Genomic DNA, 19051 nt, shown 5'->3' on the forward strand with positions numbered 1-19051 from the left:
TCTAAACATTTTATACTTATAGGAGTCATAAAACTGAAAATGAAATAGTTAAATGATCCTTAGTATGACTATCTTAAAACAATTATATATGTTAGCTTAGTAGGAACCCAGCCCCAGGCCCTTAGACCTTTAGCACACAGCAGGAACACAGCTGTTTACACAGGGCTGACTCAGGCACGGCGTGTGTGTGGTGTGGGGTGGTTTGGGGTGGGGTGTGTGGGGGTGGGGTGGTGTGGTGTGGTGTGTGGTATCCTGGGGGCTAGAGAAAAGGCTAATCGATAATAATGACATGTATCTCTCTCAACAAGGTCCTCACACAGCTGGATTACTTTATATCACTTAGGTTTCATCTGTACTTTCACCTGTATATTTTCATATCCATTTTCTTCGCATACATTTAAAAAATATATTTTTTAAACTCAACTTCAACATATTCTCCTGCAACCCCTCTCACCCAATGTGGTATGGATCTGCTATTTACTTTACCTTAGAACCGGAACCCCCAACAGAGGCTAGCCAGCTAACTAGCTATTAGCTAGTAGTCAGATAGCCACTGCTAGCGGTCATCAGCTAACCTTTAGCCCGGACAACTCCTGCCAGTCTGCACAGCGTGATTCAACACAGAGCATATCGGACTTCTTCTTCTCCATATCTCTGGATTCCTATCGCAAGCTCTGAACCTTTTCACCTGGATCATTGCAGCTAGCAAGCTGCTATCCAAGTGGCTACTCCTGGCTAACGTTTCTGTCCCGAAGCAAGCACCAATTACCTTGGAGCTAGCCAATGCTAGGCCTATCTCCCGGCTAGCTGAAGAGGTCCATCAGCCACTCCTTGGGCTAAAATACCTATTTTGCCAATTGGCCTGGACCCCTTTTACTGCCGATATGGAGCCCCGCCGATTCATCACCACTGGACTACCGACGTAATCCGCCCGAGGGTGTTTTTCAACAGGCTCCTCCGTCGCAACGTCCCCTGAATGCCCATTTGCTAGCCGCAGCCCGCTAGCTGTCTAGAGCATATCGGACTGTTAGCTAAAGAGGTTCATCAGCCAATTTCTTGGGCTACTATACCTATTTTGCCAATTGGCCTGGACCCGTTTACTACACGGACCCCTGCTGATCCATCACGACTGGTCTGCCAACCGCCTGAGGGGGCTACAACAGACTTCTTCCTTCGTGACGTCCCTCTAAGGCCCTTCTGCTAGCCTGCTAGCCCCGGCCTGCTAGCTGTCTGAATTGCCGTGTCTCCAGCCCGCCTAGCTACTCACTGGACCCTATGATCACTCGGCTATGCATGCCTCTCGCTAAGGTCAATATGCCTTGTCCATTGTCTTCTTGGTTAGTGATTATTGTCTTATTTCAAGCCTCCTGCCCTGCTCAATATGCCTTAGTTAACCCATTTCTTCCACCTCCCACACATGCGGTGGCCTCACCTGGTTTAAATTGCGTCTCTAGAGACAATACCTCTCTCATCGTCACTCAACGCCTAGGTTTACCTCCCCTGTATTCATATCCTGCCATACCTTTATCTGTACATTATGCCTTGAATCTATTCTACCGCGCCCAGAAACCTGCTCCTCTTGCTCTCTGTTTTGAACGTACTAGGCGACCAGTTATTTTAGCCTTTAGCCGTACCCTTATCCTACTCCTCTGTTCCTCTGGTGATGTAGAGGTTAATCCAGGCCCTGCAGTGCCTAGCTCCACTCCCATTCCCCAGGCTCTCTCATTTGTTGACTTCTGTAACTGTAAAAGCCTTGGTTTCATACATGTTAACATTAGAAACCTCCTCCCTAAGTTTGTTTTATTCACTGCTTTAGCACACTCCGCCAACCCGGATGTCCTAGCCGTGTCTGAATCCTGGTTTAGGAAGGCCACCAAAAACCCTGACATTTCCATCCCTAATTATAACATTTTCTGACAAGATAGAGCTGCCAAAGGGGTCGGAGTTGCAATCTACTGCAGAGATAGCCTGCAGAGTTCTGTCTTACTATCCAGGTCTGTGCCCAAACAATTTGAGCTTCTACTTTTAAAACTCCACCTTTCCAGAAACAAGTCTCTCACTGTTGCCGCTTGCTATAGACCACCTTCTGCCCCCAGCTGTGCCCTGGACACCATATGTGAATTGATTGCCCCCCATCTATCTTCAGAGCTCATGCTGTTAGATGACCTAAACTGGGACATGCTTAACACTCCGGCCACCCTACAATCTAAGCTTGATGCCCTCAATCTCACACAAATTATCAATGAACCCACCAGGTACAACCCCAAATCCGTAAACACGGGCACCCTCATGGATATCATCCTAACCAACCTACCCTCCAAATACACCTCTGCTCTCTTCAACCAGGATCTCAGCAATGACTGCCTCATTGCCTGTGTCCGTAATGGGTCTGCGGTCAAACGACCACCCCTCATCACTGTCAAATGCTCCCCAAAACACTTCAGCGAGCAGGCCTTTCTTTTCCTTTTTTCCCTTTTTTCCCCCCTTTTTTCTCCCCAATTTCATGGTATCCAATTGTTAGTAGTTACGTCTCATCGCGACAACTCCCTTACGGGCTTGGGGAATATGAAGGTCGAAAGCCATGCGTCCTCCGAAACACAACGCAACCAAGCTGCACTGCTTCTTAACACAGCGTGCATCCAACCTGGAAGCTAGCCGCACCAATGTGTCAGAGGAAACACCGTGCACCTGGCGACCTGGTTAGCGTGCACTGCGCCCGGCCCGCCACAGGAGTCGCTAGTGTGCGATAAGACAAGGATATCCCTACCGGCCAAACCCTCCCTAACCCAGATGACGCTAGGCCAATTGTGCGTCGCCTCAAGGACCTCCCGGTCTCGGCCGGCTGCGACAGAGCCTGGGCGCGAACCCAGGGTCTCTGGTGGCACAGGAGCAGGCCTTTCTAATCGACCTGGCCCGGGTTTCCTGGAAGGATATTGACCTCATTCCGTCAGTAGAGGATGCCTGGTTATTCTTTAAAAGTGCTTTCCTCACCATCTTAAATAAGCATGCCCCATTCAAAAAATTTAGAACCAGGAACAGATATAGCTCTTGGTTGACTCCAGACCTGACTGCCCTTGACCTGCACAAAAACACCCTGTGGCGTACTGCGTTAGCATCGAAAAGCCCACGCGATATGCAACTTTTCAGGGGAGGTAGGAACCAATATACACAGGTAGTTAGGAAAGCAAAGGCTAGCTTTTTCAAACAGAAATGTTCATCCTGTAGCCAAAACTCCAAAAGATTCTGGGACACTGTAAAGTCCATGGAGAATAAGAGCACTTCCTCCCAGCTGTCCACTGCACTGAGGCTAGGAAACACTGTCACCACCGATAAAACTGCGATAATTGAGAATTTCCATAAGCATTTTTCTACAGCTGGCCATGCTTTCCACCTGGCTACCCCAAACCCTGTCAACAGCCCTGCACTCCCCACAGCAACAGCAACTTGCCCAAGCCTCCCCATTTCTTCTTCACCCAAATCCAGATCGCTGACGTTCTGAAAGAGCTGCAAAATCTGGACCCCTACAAATCAGCCGGGCTAGACAATCTGGACCTTCTCTTTCTATAATTATCCACACCATTTTTTGCAAGCCCTATTACTAGCCTGTTCAACCTCTCTTTCGTATCGTCTGAGATCCCCAAAGATTGGGAAGCTGCCGCAGTCATCCCCCTCTTCAAAGGGGAGACACTCTAGACCCAAACTGCTACAGACCTATATTTATCCTACCCTGCCTTTCTAAGGTCTTCGAAAGCCAAGTTAACAAACAGATCACCGACCATTTCGAATCCCAGCCTATCTTCTCCGCTATGCAATCTGGTTTCCGAGCTGGTCATGGGTGCACCTCAGCTACGCTCAAGATCCTAAATTATATCATAACCGCCATCGATAAGAGACAATTCTGTGCAGCTGTATTCATCGACCTGGCCAAAGCTTTCGACTCTGTCAATCACCATATTCTTATCGGCAGACTCAACAGGCTTGGTTTCTCAAATGAATGCCTCGCCTCGTTCACCAACTACTTCTCCGACATAGTTCAGGGTGTCAAATCAGGGGGCCTGTTGTCCGGACCTTGGCAGTCTCTATGGGGGTGCCACAGGGTTCAATTATCCGGCCGACTCTTTTCTCTGTATACATCAATGATGTATACATCTTGCTGCTGGTGATTCTCTGATCCACCTCTACGCAGACAACACCATTCTGTATACTTCTGGCCCTTCTTTGGACACTGTGTTAACTAACCTCAATACAACTCTCCTTCCGTGGCCTCCAACTGCTCTTAAAAGTAAAACTAAATGCATGCTCTTCAACCGATTGCTGCCGCCCGTCCAGCATCACTATTCTGGACAGTTCTGACTTAGAATATGTGGACAACTAGAAATACCTAGGTGTCTGGTTAGACTGTAAACTATCCTTCCAGACTCACATTAAGCATCTCCAATCCAAAATTAAATCTAGAATCGGCTTCCTATTTCGCAACAAAGCATCCTTCACTCATGCTGCAAAACATACCCTCGTAAAACTGACGATCCAGCCAATCCTTAACTTTGGTGATGCAAAATATCCTCCAACACTCTACTCAGCAAATTGGATGCAGTCTATCACAGTGCCACCCGTTTTGTCACCAAAGCCCCATTACTACCCACCACTGCGACCTGTATGCTCTCGTTGGCTGGCCCTCGCTTCATATTCGTCGCCAAACCCACTGGCTCCAGGTCATCTATAAGTCTTGGCTAGGTAAAGCCCCACCTTTTCTCAGCTCACTGGTCACCATAGCAGCACCCACCCGCAGCACACGCTCCAGTAGGTATATCTCACTGGTCACCCCATAGCCAATTCTTGCTTTGGCTGCCTTTCCTTCCAGTTCTCTGCTGCCAATGACTGGAATGAATTGCAAAAATCACTGAAGCTGGAAACTCATATCTCCCTCACTAACTTTAAGCACCAGCTGTCAGAGCAGCTCACAGATCACTGCACCTGTACATAGCCCATCTGTAAATAGCCCATCCAACTACCTCATCCCCATACTGTTATTTTTTATTTTTTTGCTCCTTTGCACCCCAGTATCTCTACTTGCACATTCATCTTCTGCACATCTATCACTCCAGTGTTTAATTGCTAAATTGTAATTATTTCGCCACTATGGCTTATTTATTGTCTTACCTCCCTTATCTTACCTCAGTTGCACACACTGTATATAGACTTTTTCTATTGTGTTATCGATTTGTATGTTTGTTTATTCCATGTGTTACTCTGTGTTGTTGTTTGTGTCGCACTGCTTTGCTTTATCTTGGCCAGGTCGCAGTTGTAAATGAGAACTTCTTCTCAACTAGCCTACCTGGTTAAATAAAGGTTTAAAAAATGGCCCTGGAGAGGTAGGTATTGTTTTGTTCTCAATGTAGCCGGTGTGAAATGCCTAACTAGTTAACGATACTTAGCGTTCAATCACTGGTGCCACTCGCTCTGAGACCTTAATGTGGTTGTTTCCCTTGCTCTGCAAGGGCCATGGCTTTTGTGAACAGATAGGTAACGATGCTTCGTGGGTGACTGTTGTTGATGTGTTCAGAGAGTCCCTGGTTTGAGACAAGAAGAGGGATGGAAGCAATACATGAAGATTGAAAATGCTATTCTATTCTTCCTCAGTGTAATCCAGTGTGAAGTTACAGCCTGTGGGTAACTTTATAGGCACTCTAATTGAGAATGTAAGTCAGGCACTTGATGGAGAAAAGCCATTAACTTGAATAGAGGGCTCCTGGGTATAACTAACCACTATGTGAAACACATAAACAGATAGGATAGGGGCCACACGGGACTCCCTGTGTACGTTACTTAGCTTGACACTTTTTCATTGTGTGAACCAACCTTCTTCATTCTAGTCTGTGGCTGCTGCACACAGTTTGAGCAAATTAATTTAGGAACGTAGCTACAAATAAAAAACAAACTCTCTCTCAGTTGAACTATTATCCAATGAAATTATAAAGCTTATAACACAAAACAAAATTCCAATATTTTTTCTAATGGTTATTTCAAATGACGTACACTTTCAAAGTTATATTGTGTGTTTTCCGTGAACTTCAATGTTCCCCTAATAAAAACCACACTGTGGTTATAAGGTGTTACAACTCACTGACGCCAGAAATGGTGGAAGGGCTGCCAGCTCTACACCGCTCCACAGCTCTCCGCTCCAACCCATTCCAGTGGCCCCGGGTTGGTCGGGTGGGTGGGGTTTTTCCACCTCTCAGAGGAAAATAAACATGGAGCAATCATTCAGTCACCCCGAGGCCCAGCAAACAGGCTCAGCGAAGCCTCGTTGAAGCCAGCCATCAGCAGGGGAAGTAGAGGTCATCTCTCCAGGGGGAACATTAAACATGCTGGGCCTGGGCAATAAGCAGAACAGCAGCAGCACAGAACCTGTCTCTATACATCTACCCAAACTTCATGTTTCACACTTCTAACGCCCATGGTCTGGCCCGTTCACGCTTCCACCAATGATAAACCACAAGATAATCAATTAGGGTCTGTTGCAGCCTGGTAAATCTTATCTGACGCAAGTTAGTTTGCATTGGACATGGGACAAAAGCAACCATGGAACCAGCTGGGACACTGGTTAAACACATTTTGTCCGGACTTGATATGCTTCCTAGCTAATTCTTCTAACATGTGGCTCTTCTACTCATAAAGCCAGAGGATGAGGAAGGAACAGATCAGCCATCTCCTCCAAAGGGTCCAAAGGGGTCGCTTGTGGTGATGAGAGATTTTGTTCCAGTGTGTTCTCTATGTGACGGTGGTCGGTGCGTACCACAAACCGGTGAGGACAGAGAAAACAGAGGTTTCTGACAGAGAGAGAGAGCAAGAGAGAGAGAGATGGATGTAGAATAGATGGAGAGAGAGTGAGAGAGATGGAGGAAATATGGAAATAGAGAGAGATGGAGGAAATATGGAAATAGAGATGGAAAGAGAGAGAGAGAGAGAGAGAGATGGAGGAACTATGGAAATAGAGAGATGGAGAAGAGATGGAAAGAGAGAGAGAGAGAGAGATGAGTTCGATGTGTTGCCACTGTGTTCTCATCCCTGGACCGTTTCATCTCTCTCTCTCTCCAGCCACAACCTCTGAGCATTGAGCCAGCGAGGGCTTTGACCCAGGGTTCTCCCCATCCCCTCCCCTCCCCCCTGCCTTCCCCTGAGCTCCAGCACAGGAAACAGAGCTGCTGAGCTTTCATGGGAAACGGGTAGATACTGCCTCAGTCTCCCCAGCGAGGTAGAGGAGAGGAACAGATAGAAGGAGAGCAGATAGAGGTGAATATTCTGGAATCACAGAATAGTTTCTTATCATGCATCATTGCATTGTTTTATTCTACAGGAGAATGACAAATGGCAACTCTAATTACATTGTTTTAGAGTTGATGCATAATTTAATTATTGCAAAGTCATAATGTGAAATAAAATCACTCCTTTTGCAGAGTGAAGAGGGATTAAAAGTGCACTTTATCTGACCTATCGTTCCAGCTTTCAGCCGAGAGGTAGCAGGTACAGTAGGGCTTGATGGTGTGTCACTCACTGTGCTCTTATGGAAGTCATTAAATATGTGTCTTATAAACCCAGTCAGTAATGTGTTTAGGGAGGCAGGAAGGCGCTGGCCTGGAACAGAGTCGTGCCTCTTCCATGATCTCACACCACTTGAACTGTGATCCAAATGACACCTTATTCCCTAGATAGTGCACTACTTTGGACCCTGGCCCATAGGGTAGTGCACTATAGGGAATTGGGTGCTATTTGGGACACAACCCAGCCCCGAGCAGAGCGGCTACGCCGGAAAACAAGATTTACATCTCTCACTGCACTGTACTGGGATTTGATGGTTTCCATATGGTGCATCATTTACGTGAGTAAAATGCAGGAGGTGGGACAGATTAATTATGAGAGTGATTTATCCCAAGCGTCCGGTTGCACTAAAACAAGACAGAGGTAGTAGTGTGTGTGTGCACCTGTGCATGCCTGCGTGTGTATGGCTGAAGATGGCCTCCCAATTCATGGACCGAACATCGCGGTGGGCTTGTTATAACAAGTTCATTTTGTGTTCATTATCTCATAAACTCACCACAGACAGTCCATGATTAAGTCTCCTCACTCGTATATTCCTCCCCTACACTTCATATCTGATCACCTGTACATAAGGTTCCGGCAGCACCCGACAGGGTGACGTTGTCATAGAAATAGAACGATCATCATTCTTAGTCTATGGACTTCACATAGGGAGATGTAGAATCTTTGATGACGTACAGTAGTGTGGGCCAGGAAGCATTCAAGACCTCAGTATTATCGCTGACCTGGGTGACAAATAATAAAATATCCACTTTCCTATTTAGTTTCACATGACAAGTAAGCAACAGTAAAATAGTTAAATTATGAATTGTATTCTTGTTCTATTGTGCATTTTTTACTATGCACTCTATTCTTCACTAGAGTGGTGAATTAGGTTGCTTGACAAACTAATACACTTTGTATGGTTCATGTGATACTGGTAGACCTCTTTTAGTGTGAGGAGAATCTGTTTTGCTGCTTCTGTCTGTCACCGCGCAAGACCAAGCTTTGTCTGTTCATAGCGAGCAAGCATTATTTCACATTAGAGGCCAACACTCTTTCCCTGTCGATTGGTTTGGTTTTGAGACTGTACTGTTGGATGATAAACAGACTCCCTCTGACTAAGAGCATGAATGCTTTCATAGGCCGGGAGGGAGCAGGCGAGCAGTACGCTGATTTGGCCTCAGTCCAGATTCTCTCTCTGACTTTCCTCAACCTCGTAGCCACTCATACATATAGCTTCCCTCTTCATTCCTTTAACTCCTGTTCATTTACAGTACAGACTCAACAAGCTTCTCTCAATATGTTGAAGTGTGTAGGCTAGTCAGTCATGGCTACCCATGTTGTAGCTTAGTCGGGTCAATTTAGTCAGGTTGAGTTCTTCAAGTAGGTTAGGCTATACAGGTACGGGTAATACTGTATACTACATGTTTGCTGAGGAAAATATTGTTTTGGAATAAAAACATGTTCTGATCACATTATGTGCAAGACAGCTCATACAGCCATGGACTATGCGTTGGATATGACACCAGCCAGACAATGTTTAATAAAGCACTCAAATCAGATTTAAAATCACAATTGAGCGGTGGTTAGCATTTCATAGATTTATATATGTATGTATGTTGTGTACGAAGACAAACCAGAGTGATGTATATGAGAAGTATAAAACTACAGTTCAGTTTAGAAAAACCCGAAGCACCAAAAACGACCGGAAGAAAGACACTTAGCAAATCATCAGAGCTCCAAAGCATGAGACATATAAGAAAGCAATTCAAACATATGTCCCGCCTCCCTCCCACCTTCCTCATCCTTTGTTAATTTTTCTCCTTTGAAACGTGTTAAATCTTCTTGTAGTGTAAAATAGCCAGATTACAACTTGTTTGTGTTTCCTTTAAAAGAAATAAAGCATAACAGAGCACCCCATCATAAAAGCACTTTGGTATCTTAAAGACATCCACTTCATCCCATGTGCAGTCTCTAGCTGCTAGATAAATATTCATCATTTTTCTTTAGAGTGCTTCTAACATAATGCTGTGCTAAGACCATTGTGCATCCTAAATGACACCCTATTTCCTATATAGTTCACTACTTTTGACCAGAGCCTGGGCCAAGTCCAAAGTTCCCTATATAGTTAATAGGATGCCATGTAGGATGCAGTCCCTGTCACTCTTCCAGTAAAGTCCCTCGCAAGTCTCGTCCAACTGTACACACACCCAGCACTGTTAAATGAACATTTTGTTTGTGCAAAAAAATTATGAAAACACACACAAAAAAAGAATTATAAACAAATATAATACAAAACAAAGCAACAACTAAAAAATAATCTACATTCAGCTACAACAGTTTTGAAAAATAAAACGTGCAATAGTGCAATTTCAGTTTTCTGTCTGCAAACACTTTTCTTTCTATCTCCATATGTTGTCCCATATGTCATCATTTAGGGTTGCAACATTCTGGTAACTTTCCCCAAATTCCCAGAATTCCCAGTTGGAGGATTACATATTTCTTGCTTATTCCCTCCTGATTCCAGAAAACTTGGAATTTTGGGAAAGTTGGTGGAATTTTGCAACCCGATCATCACTGCACAGGGACGCGTCTTGGTTGATCAGTGGCGGCTCCTCCGCATATTGCTTCTCCCCGAGTTCCCCCGGCTCTGGTCCCAACGCCTCACCTTCCTCCCCATACGGTCCTTCCACTTCTGAGCAATGGAGCCTTCGATGAGCAGAAGTCTACAGACAGGTGGGGGGCATATGAGTTACAATGTGTTATGAATTACATAAAGCTGGAAGTAGGGCTACAGTAGGTCCTACTGCCTTCCTTAAAAATGTACAACAGGGTTGGAGTCAATTCCATTTCAAGCCTGAATTGAAATGGAATTGTCTCCAACCTTGTTGTACATTTTTAACTGAAAGTTAACTGAAAGTTCCATTCCAATTCCTATTCTCCTCCATTGCTATCAATTATGATATTTGGAATTGACAGCTCTGCTGATGTACACAATCATATATAAATGATTCCATGAATGATTGTTGCTAACAGAGATACAGTAATACGACTGGCTAAAGACGTACCTGGATCTCTCCTCGTTCTCGTAACCCATGATGATGTACTCGTCGTTGGCAGTGAGAGGAGGACAGGGACAGCCAGAGTTGTAGTACAGTGTGACTGTATCACGAGGGATGTTCACTAAGGAAGACTTCAGGATGTCTTTGACCTCCACGATGGCACTCAGATCATGATTTCTGCTTCTAATCTCCTTCACCCTCGCACGAATCACTGGGAGGAAAAGATTAAACACAATTTTATTTCATTTGATTATTTTAGGAACCTTTACATTTGAAAGCCAATTTGTTTGACTGAACATTCAGGGACGGTTTCCTGGACATGAATTAAGCCTAGTCCAGGACTAAAAAGCGCTTTTGATGGAGATTCCATTGAGAGTGCTTTTTACTGCAGGACTAGGTTTAATCTGTGTCTGGAATAACATCCAGAGTTTTAGGACAATGATAATATCATGCATTGTAATAATTAGCTAACTATATCTCTCTCATTCTGGAATCTTCTCTCACTCACTTCAGAACTGCAAAAATAATTGCCTAAAAAGTCATACAGAAAATGACCCACCATAGTTGTAATTACTCTTTAGGTAGGTCTTGAGACCCAGTCTTACCGACTTGCACTTGCATCGATCTGAGACAATAAAAGGATGTGATTCATTGTAGAACATCTGGTATTTGAACAGCAATATTACATTCTTGAAATAAATGTAATGACAAACACATGACATCAACATCTATATCATATTCTAACATAATACTGTACAGAAAAGATTCTTCAGTACTAAATTCAATAGCCAACAATATTGTAGACATACATTTCTAAGCACATTAGGATACATTTTTAGTATGTTAGGACAAAAACAGCTCCATGCAAAAGTATTCAAATGTTTAGATAAAGCAAAGAAAATGTGAATATTATTTTACCATTGTTGGCCCCTTTACAGTTCACATTGTGAGAGTCACTTGGAAAGTCAGGAGTTGATTCTGAATAAAGATAACAATGATGAGAACATTTTCACTGAAGAACAGTACAATCTATCACTTCACAAGTAGCCTCTAATAAAATAGACAACTGTGGTTTAATTTTTTTTTGTCACTTTATATTGGGAACATATTCAAGGGTCACATGGATCTTACCAGGTGAGCATTTTGAGGGGTCTTGATAATAGGGGTTGTCTGAGGAAGAGAGGAATAATATTTACTTACAAGTGGCTGATGTAGAGAATTGTACATCATCATCATCATATTTTCCCTTTGATCTCTTTATATTATGTGAGGTATATTTATTCACAATATCTATTTAGGAAATACACCCTTATCCTACCTGGTCCTTCTGCTTTGACAATGGCCTCTGGCGAGATACAGACTCCCCGGTCATAGACTGGCAGATCTTCGCAGGCCAAGCTCTCTGGCCAGGTGTGATTATATCGCTTCATCACCGGTTCACAGCCGCACTTCGCCCGTTCACACACCGACTTGCATGGCTTGATAGGGTCGTGTTGGAAGTCAATAGTGCATATTGGAGCGTACATTGCGCACAGAAAGAACAGTAAATCTGGACTGCACTGAGTGCCAAGAAGCCCTTCAAACTGCTCAATCGCTAAGACTGCGTTCGCCTGGGTGCTGTGGTGGAGGTGGTTGGGCATTTTCGTCATGTTCCAGGGCATGGACTTGCACAGTGGGATCCGGATGGGCTCGCAAGCCGCTGCGGACGCTCTGGGTATCCCAAACAGACAGGTAACCGCGAGGAAGGAGACGAAAAACTCGTGTGAAAACATGATCATCCTCAGTTATATTCAGACAGGTGGTTTCGGATAACAAAATTTAAAAAATTGAAAGCTAAATGCAATGCCTGGTTATGAAGTAGGTATGGATAAACTTCAATGCAATCCTAAAATCTATAGCCCTAAAGTTGCTGTCGAAAGTTGTCTGTCTACCTGGACGTGTCCAAACTTAGCGTCACGTAGAAGGAACGAGGAGCGAAAGTCATCTTTCGTGCGTAAAACCAAAACAACAAAGCCTATTCGAATCGAATTCCTAGCGGGAGATAACGTGGAGATTCCTTTAGTTGTCCCACTGTTCTTTTGTTGCTTATTCCATCGGCGCGTGTGTGATCATATTGCGGGTGGAAGTGGGCTGGGGTGGTGGCTCCGCTCTCTCTATCCCTTCCTCCCCAGACCAGTTTGCGCTGCAGTGATTGCTCGCTGGAATCGCAGTGACCGCACAGTGCGGGACCAGCTTTTTTACCCCTCCGCATCATCATCATGCCTCAGTCTGACCCAGGACACTCCTCCTCTCCTGCTTCAAGCCAATACCAAGCAGGGCTAGATAGCTTGTCCCACAGCCTTCTTTGAAACGCTTGGTCGTTATGAAATAGGCTACATGGCCTAACTCATTTCAGTAGCTAGGCCTATTCATTTCTATTTGCATTAAAAGTAAAGTCATGAAACCCTTATAAAGACACCAGTATAAAGTCACAAATCTAAAGACATATGAGGACAGTGCTAAGTACACAATGAACTTTAATCAAGCCTAACTAGTGTAAACACAACACAATTGTCTTTGATGAGTGTTAATAGGCTCATTGGCTGTTGACAAGATTAAGAATGTGTTAAATAGCATCCTTTATGCAAACAGTGTTTAAATAATATACAATGAACAGCATGGAGGATTTTAAAGGGATCGTTTACATTACATGTGACCAAGAGGTCATATAGGGTCAAATAGTTCATTATAATTAAGATACAGTATTCACCATTTCAGTGTTCACTATTTAATTCAATACCATTTTAGTGTTCACTATTTAATTCAATACCATTTCAGTGTTCACTATTTAATTCAATACCATTTCAGTGTTCACTATTTAATTAAATACCATTTCAGTGTTCACTATTTAATTAAATACCATTTCAGAGTTTTCTGGATCCATGCAAAATTAGGCCAAATAAAGTGGAGCAAATTACTGTTATGAAAGCTTCTTAAAGAGCCTTTTCATTTAGTTTCTCACAAATAGTGTACCAGTGGAAAAGAGAGCAGATTTAGGATTTAAGATTTGTAGATCAAAGGGTCGCCTGATTACCTGTCAGCCATTATTATAATGTTCACATTTGTTCCTCCAGTCAAACATGAACACGGAAACTACTGATCGTGTGTGTGTGTGTTCACACGTATCTATGCTTGTGTGTGTGTGTGATCACGTGACTGAGGGGGTGTTTTATATTATGACCAGGGGAACGTCAATGTGATGGCTGCTGGCCGGCACCCTCAGGGTGGAGGAACACTTCCCCACTAATATTTTGACAGCAAAAAAACCATACAAAAAAGCACGAAACAAGTGACTAAGACCAATGTTGGCCTACGAAAATACATCTGTTCTAGGAAAGACCTTCAAGTTCTAGACAACCTTTGTTTCAGAATACACTGAGAAGCCAACTCAATAACACAATAAGACAATCAGGTCAGATGTGAGTTTGACAATTACCTGCCAAGTGTGACAGCTTGAACTTTTGTGGACATTTCTCTAAACGAATGTCTCAAATGCAAACTCAAGTTAAAATGATTAGGCTAATCGTAGTACTGTATGTCTGTCTGAGTATGTATAGAATTTTGTGTGCAGTTTGTGTCCTGAAGTTTAGATTCATACATGTCAACAACAACAACAAACATCACACATTAGGCCAGTAAGTGGATATAGCCGAAGATTTATTTGTCACGTTATGGAGGACACACAGTTCATCGAAACATCGAAAACATATAAAAGTGGTAAAAGGAGAGCTATTTATTAACATTCAATACATATGAAAGAATGTTTATTATATACCATACAGACAGGTACAATGGAGTGGTTATGCCAATGAGGCATTTAGTTAAAAAATTATTCTATGCTTTATACAAATATCAACGATCTGTTACCACTTTTCATAATATTTAAGTTTAATACCAACATTTTAGCTTAGCTCCAAATAATATAAAATGCTATGGTTTCTCAACAGTTTGGCAAATATCTCAAAAGAACACAAGAATGTAATTAACACAAATTCACAGATACACATACTGTAATAATCAACAGATGATGGTGAATGGAATAACTGTGGATCATCATTTCCCCAAAAATCTGCAATTAGTTTTGCACATTGCAATGTTCCCCTTAATAGCAATTTTAGTGTTACATTTTTTAACCCATTCAATATTTAGAAACGAAAGATTATGACAGTATTCAAAAATGTAATTAAGTAGTAGTGTACCACTGATCATTGTCAACAAAGCTTTACATCAGATTAATTTAAGTAAACAAATGATTCATTCATAAACTGGGTGAAAAGAAAAAACCCTGATCCCACAAAACCAATAATATTATTTTTTGTTTTCTTTAAGACTGAAGATGAAACACAGCACACCCACAATGGTCACATCATCATATCAGACTCTCAAGTTGTACAGAGCCATATATTTCTATTCTCAGTATAGGGCTCTGGGGCTGCCTGCATGTATCAAGTGTCTCAGAGTAGGAGTTCTGATCTAGGATCAGGTCCCCTGTCTATGTAACTGCTGGGTGTAACCCTAGCTAGCAAACTGTCATGGTCAAAACATATAGACTAAATGGTTGCTAAAATGGGAAGAGTTCTGTTCATGATAAGAAGTTGCTCTGCTTTCTTGACATCGAAATCAACCAGACAGGTCCTACAGGCCCTAGTTTTGTCAGACTTGGACTACTGCCCAGTTGTGTAAACTTGTGCGGCAAATAAGGACAAAGGAAAATTGCAGTTGATCCAGAACAGAGCAGCACATATTGCACAGAAAATGTATAGAGGGTGGATGTCAGTGGTATGCATGTCAATCTCTCTTGGCTCAAAGTCTTTTTTTTGCCAGGTGTTGATTGGTTAAAGGTATCGAACTGTTTGTTCAAGCAGTTGGCACATAGTTCGGACACTCATTGGTACAACACAAGACATGCAGCCAGAGGCATCTTCACAGTCCCCCAGGTCCAGAACAGAGGCTGGGAAACGCACAGTATTACATAGAGCCATGACTAAATGGAACTCTCTACCACCCCGGGTAACTCAAACTAGCAATACAACCAGATTTTAAAAAATGGATAAAAGAACACCTTACGGCACAACGGGGACTGTGAAGAGAGACATTTTTATACATTTTGTATTATATTCCTCATTGTATTAAGTATTGCATTATGTAGTGTATTCTGCACTGTATTAAGTATTGTATTATGTAGTGTATTCTGCATTTGTATTAAGTATTGTATTAAGCATTGTATTATGTAGTGTATTATGTAGTGTTATGTATTTTATGTATTCTATTTGTCGTTTTGTTTCCTGTTTGGACTCCAGGAAGAGATTAGCAGTGGGATCCAAATAAAATATTACATCTCATTAATTGTGATCTAAAAGGCTAAACTGATTTCAAATGATCACTCCTACTCTGAGAAGTTTGATACATAAGGCCCGATGTTGTCTCCTTCACTCTCTGCATGCTAAGGCTCCAGACAAAACCTCTTTCTCTCGCTAGGCAGGGAGCCTCCCCGCCTGCCTCTCTCTCTCTCTCTCTCTCTCTCGCTAGCCTCCCTGCCTCTCTCTCTCGCTAGCCTCCCTCTCTCTCGCTAGCCTCCCTGCCTCTCTCTCTCTCTCTCGCTAGCCTCCCTGCCTCTCTCTCTCTCTCGCTAGCCTCCCTGCCTCTCTCTCTCTCTCGCTAGCCTCCCTGCCTCTCGCTCTCTCGCTAGCCTCCCTGCCTCTCTCTCTCTCTCTCGCTAGCCTCTCCTCTCTCGCTAGCCTCTCCTCTCTCGCTAGCCTCTCCTCCTCTTCCTCCTCCTCTCTAGCCTCTCCTCCTCCTCCTCCTCTCTAGCCTCTCCTCCTCCTCCTCTCTAGCCTCTCCTCCTCCTCCTCCTCCTCTATAGCCTCTCCTCTTCCTCCTCCTCCTCTCTAGCCTCTCCACCTCCTCCTCTCTAGCCTCTCTATCCTCTTTTCACCTCCTCTCAGGGCTCTCAGGTGGAGGAAGGCACACTCTGCTTGTAGACGGCGTGGTATGCGTTACGGAGCAGCACATAGGGGAAGCAAGACTCCAGAAGGTCCATGGTCAGGAATGGGGACTCCTGCACAATCTGGTAGAGAAAACACATGGATGGATAAGGACACAACCCAAAATAAACACTGTGTGAACAAAGTTACACATAGGGTGCATCCCAAATGGCACCCTATTCCCTATATAAGTGCACAACTTTTGACCAGGGCCCACATACGGCTCTGGTCAAAACTAGTGTGCTATACAAGGGAATAGGGTGCCATTTGGGATGCAGATTAAGTTTAATCACACTTTTGTGATCTTGCCTTGTTCTCTATGTTATCGGGGCAGAGTAGCCCCATGGATTAGGCAGAAGGGTGTGTGTGTGTGTGAGTGTGTGTTCTATCCTATGCCAGGTCCACTGCAGGATAAAGACTGTGGCTGATTCTTCCTTCTTTCCATTACAGTTGTCTTTCTATTCAACAACCTCCCTCCTGTAGATTATTCTTCAAAGGAAAGCAACTGTCCAGACCAATGAGTAAGCATCTCTGATCAAAAGACCATACATGTGTATGCATGACTGCATATGTAATTTTCAATACAGTCAGAAAGAAAATAGTGCTCTGTTCATTTTCCAAAGAAAATAATGCTCGGCTCATTTTCCAGTAGAAAGGTTATGCGATTCTCTTCCTTTTCCTTCTACTTTGTGCTGGCCAATGCTAGTGAAAATGTTGACCTTGGAACCAACTGGTATATTACATGTGTTAGTTAGATGATGGTTAGATGATAATTAGATGATGTGACAATGTGTTAGATGATGGCTAGCTTAGTCATAATGCATGTCAAGTTCAAAGTTCAAGTGCTACAGTATACAGTACAACTCCAATCTACTTGGACTATTGTAATCCTTATTTATAGTAAGCCTAACTTTCTAAAACTGCAACTCTTTGTCATTCTGTTTGATATAGTGTCATCAATTTTTAGTATAGGACTCTCCTAAATTAATTTTCCAGGTCTCCTTTGGGAAACATTTCTTCTGACCTAAACGGGACTTCCTGGTTAAATAAAGGGTTAAAATAGAACATTAATCTGCATCCCAAATGGCACCCTATTCCCTATATACTGCACTACTTTTGACCATGGCCTATAGGGCCCTATATAGTAGTGCACTATATAGGGAATAGGATGCCATTTGGGACTCATCCATACAGTATGTGACTCACCATATCCAGGAGCAAGTAGACAGATTCTCTGTTCCTTGTTGTGGTTTTGTCAGTCTCCTGGCCGATCTTCAGCAAACTGGAGGAGGCAAGCTGCACGGGAGAGAGAACCGTTTCAATCAGTTTCAACTGACTGTGTAGAAGAATAGTAAAGAACTAGAAGCTTTAAGAACAACTTCAAAATGGGGCGGCAGATAGCCTAGCGGTTAAGAGTGTTGCGCCAGTAACCAAAATGTTGATGTTCCCTTGAGCAATGCACTTAACCCTAAATGCTCCTATAAATTACCCTGGATAAGATTGTCTTCTAAATGACTCAAATGTCAAATGTAAACTTTAACACTGAAAGAAGCATGGTGTCTTTTCACAACGTTTCTACAAGTCACCAAGCTGCACCGGAGAAAACAACTCTCACACCGAGGGCCGGTTTCCCACACACAGATACATCCTATTTCTGAACTAAACAGCAATTCAAACCTTTTGTCCTGCAATATTTATCTGTGTCTGGGGAAACCGGTCCTAAATGTATAGAAGCACTCGTGTCTCTTCTATCACTTTCACAATGTTACTAGACATTTAAAGCACAATGTTACCAGACATTTAAAGCACAATGTTACTAGACATTTAAAGCACAATGTTACTAGACATTTAAAGCACAATGTTACTAGACATTTAAAGCACAATGTTACTAGACATTTAAAGCACAATGTTACTAGACATTTAAAGCACAATGTTACTAGACATTTAAAGCACAATGTTACTAGACATTTAAAGCACAATGTTACTAGACATTTAAAGCACAATGTTACTAGACATTTAAAGCACAATGTTACTAGACATTTAAAGCACAATGTTACTAGACATTTAAAGCACAATGTTACTAGACATTTAAAGCACAATGTTACTAGACATTTAAAGCACAATGTTACTAGACATTTAAAGCACAATGTTACGAGACATTTAAAGCACAATGTTACGAGACATTTAAAGCACAATGTTACGACATATTTAAAGCACAATGTTACGACATATTTAAAGCACAATGTTACGACATATTTAAAGCACAATGTTACGACATATTTAAAGCACAATGTTACCAGACATTTAAAGCACAATGTTACGACATTTAAAGTCTACCACTCTAACCTTGCCTCTCGGATTTTAACTAAACACTGCAGGGTTTCA

The 19051-nt window shown here is 42.9% G+C and overlaps 2 protein-coding genes across 7 annotated transcripts in view; both read right to left on the minus strand.

Moving 5' to 3' along the window:
• Positions 1-9094: 9094 nt before the first annotated feature.
• On the minus strand, positions 9095-12864 carry frzb (frizzled related protein). Its single transcript, XM_029659918.2, has 6 exons — positions 11962-12864; positions 11775-11813; positions 11562-11621; positions 11203-11268; positions 10650-10854; positions 9095-10307 (listed from the first exon to the last, which is right to left on the minus strand). Exons 1-6 carry the CDS (start codon positions 12419-12421, stop codon positions 10184-10186), a joined length of 954 nt encoding a protein of 317 aa, XP_029515778.1. The 5' UTR covers positions 12422-12864; the 3' UTR covers positions 9095-10183.
• A 1454-nt stretch (positions 12865-14318) lies between these two features.
• LOC115129510 (nck-associated protein 1-like) overlaps positions 14319-19051 on the minus strand; it is a 69584-nt gene continuing 64851 nt past the window's right edge. For all 6 annotated transcript variants that reach the window (XM_029659974.2, XM_029659964.2, XM_065018257.1 and 3 more), the window contains 2 exons: positions 17873-17962; positions 14319-16749 (listed from right to left, as the gene is read on the minus strand). In XM_029659974.2, the coding sequence (XP_029515834.1) occupies positions 16633-16749; positions 17873-17962 (207 nt within the window). In that variant the 3' untranslated portion in view covers positions 14319-16632. The remainder of the gene's footprint in view (positions 16750-17872; positions 17963-19051) is intronic.

The sequence above is a fragment of the Oncorhynchus nerka genome, linkage group LG1, assembly GCF_034236695.1.
Source record: "Oncorhynchus nerka isolate Pitt River linkage group LG1, Oner_Uvic_2.0, whole genome shotgun sequence".
In the NCBI taxonomy this organism is placed as follows: domain Eukaryota; kingdom Metazoa; phylum Chordata; class Actinopteri; order Salmoniformes; family Salmonidae; genus Oncorhynchus; species Oncorhynchus nerka.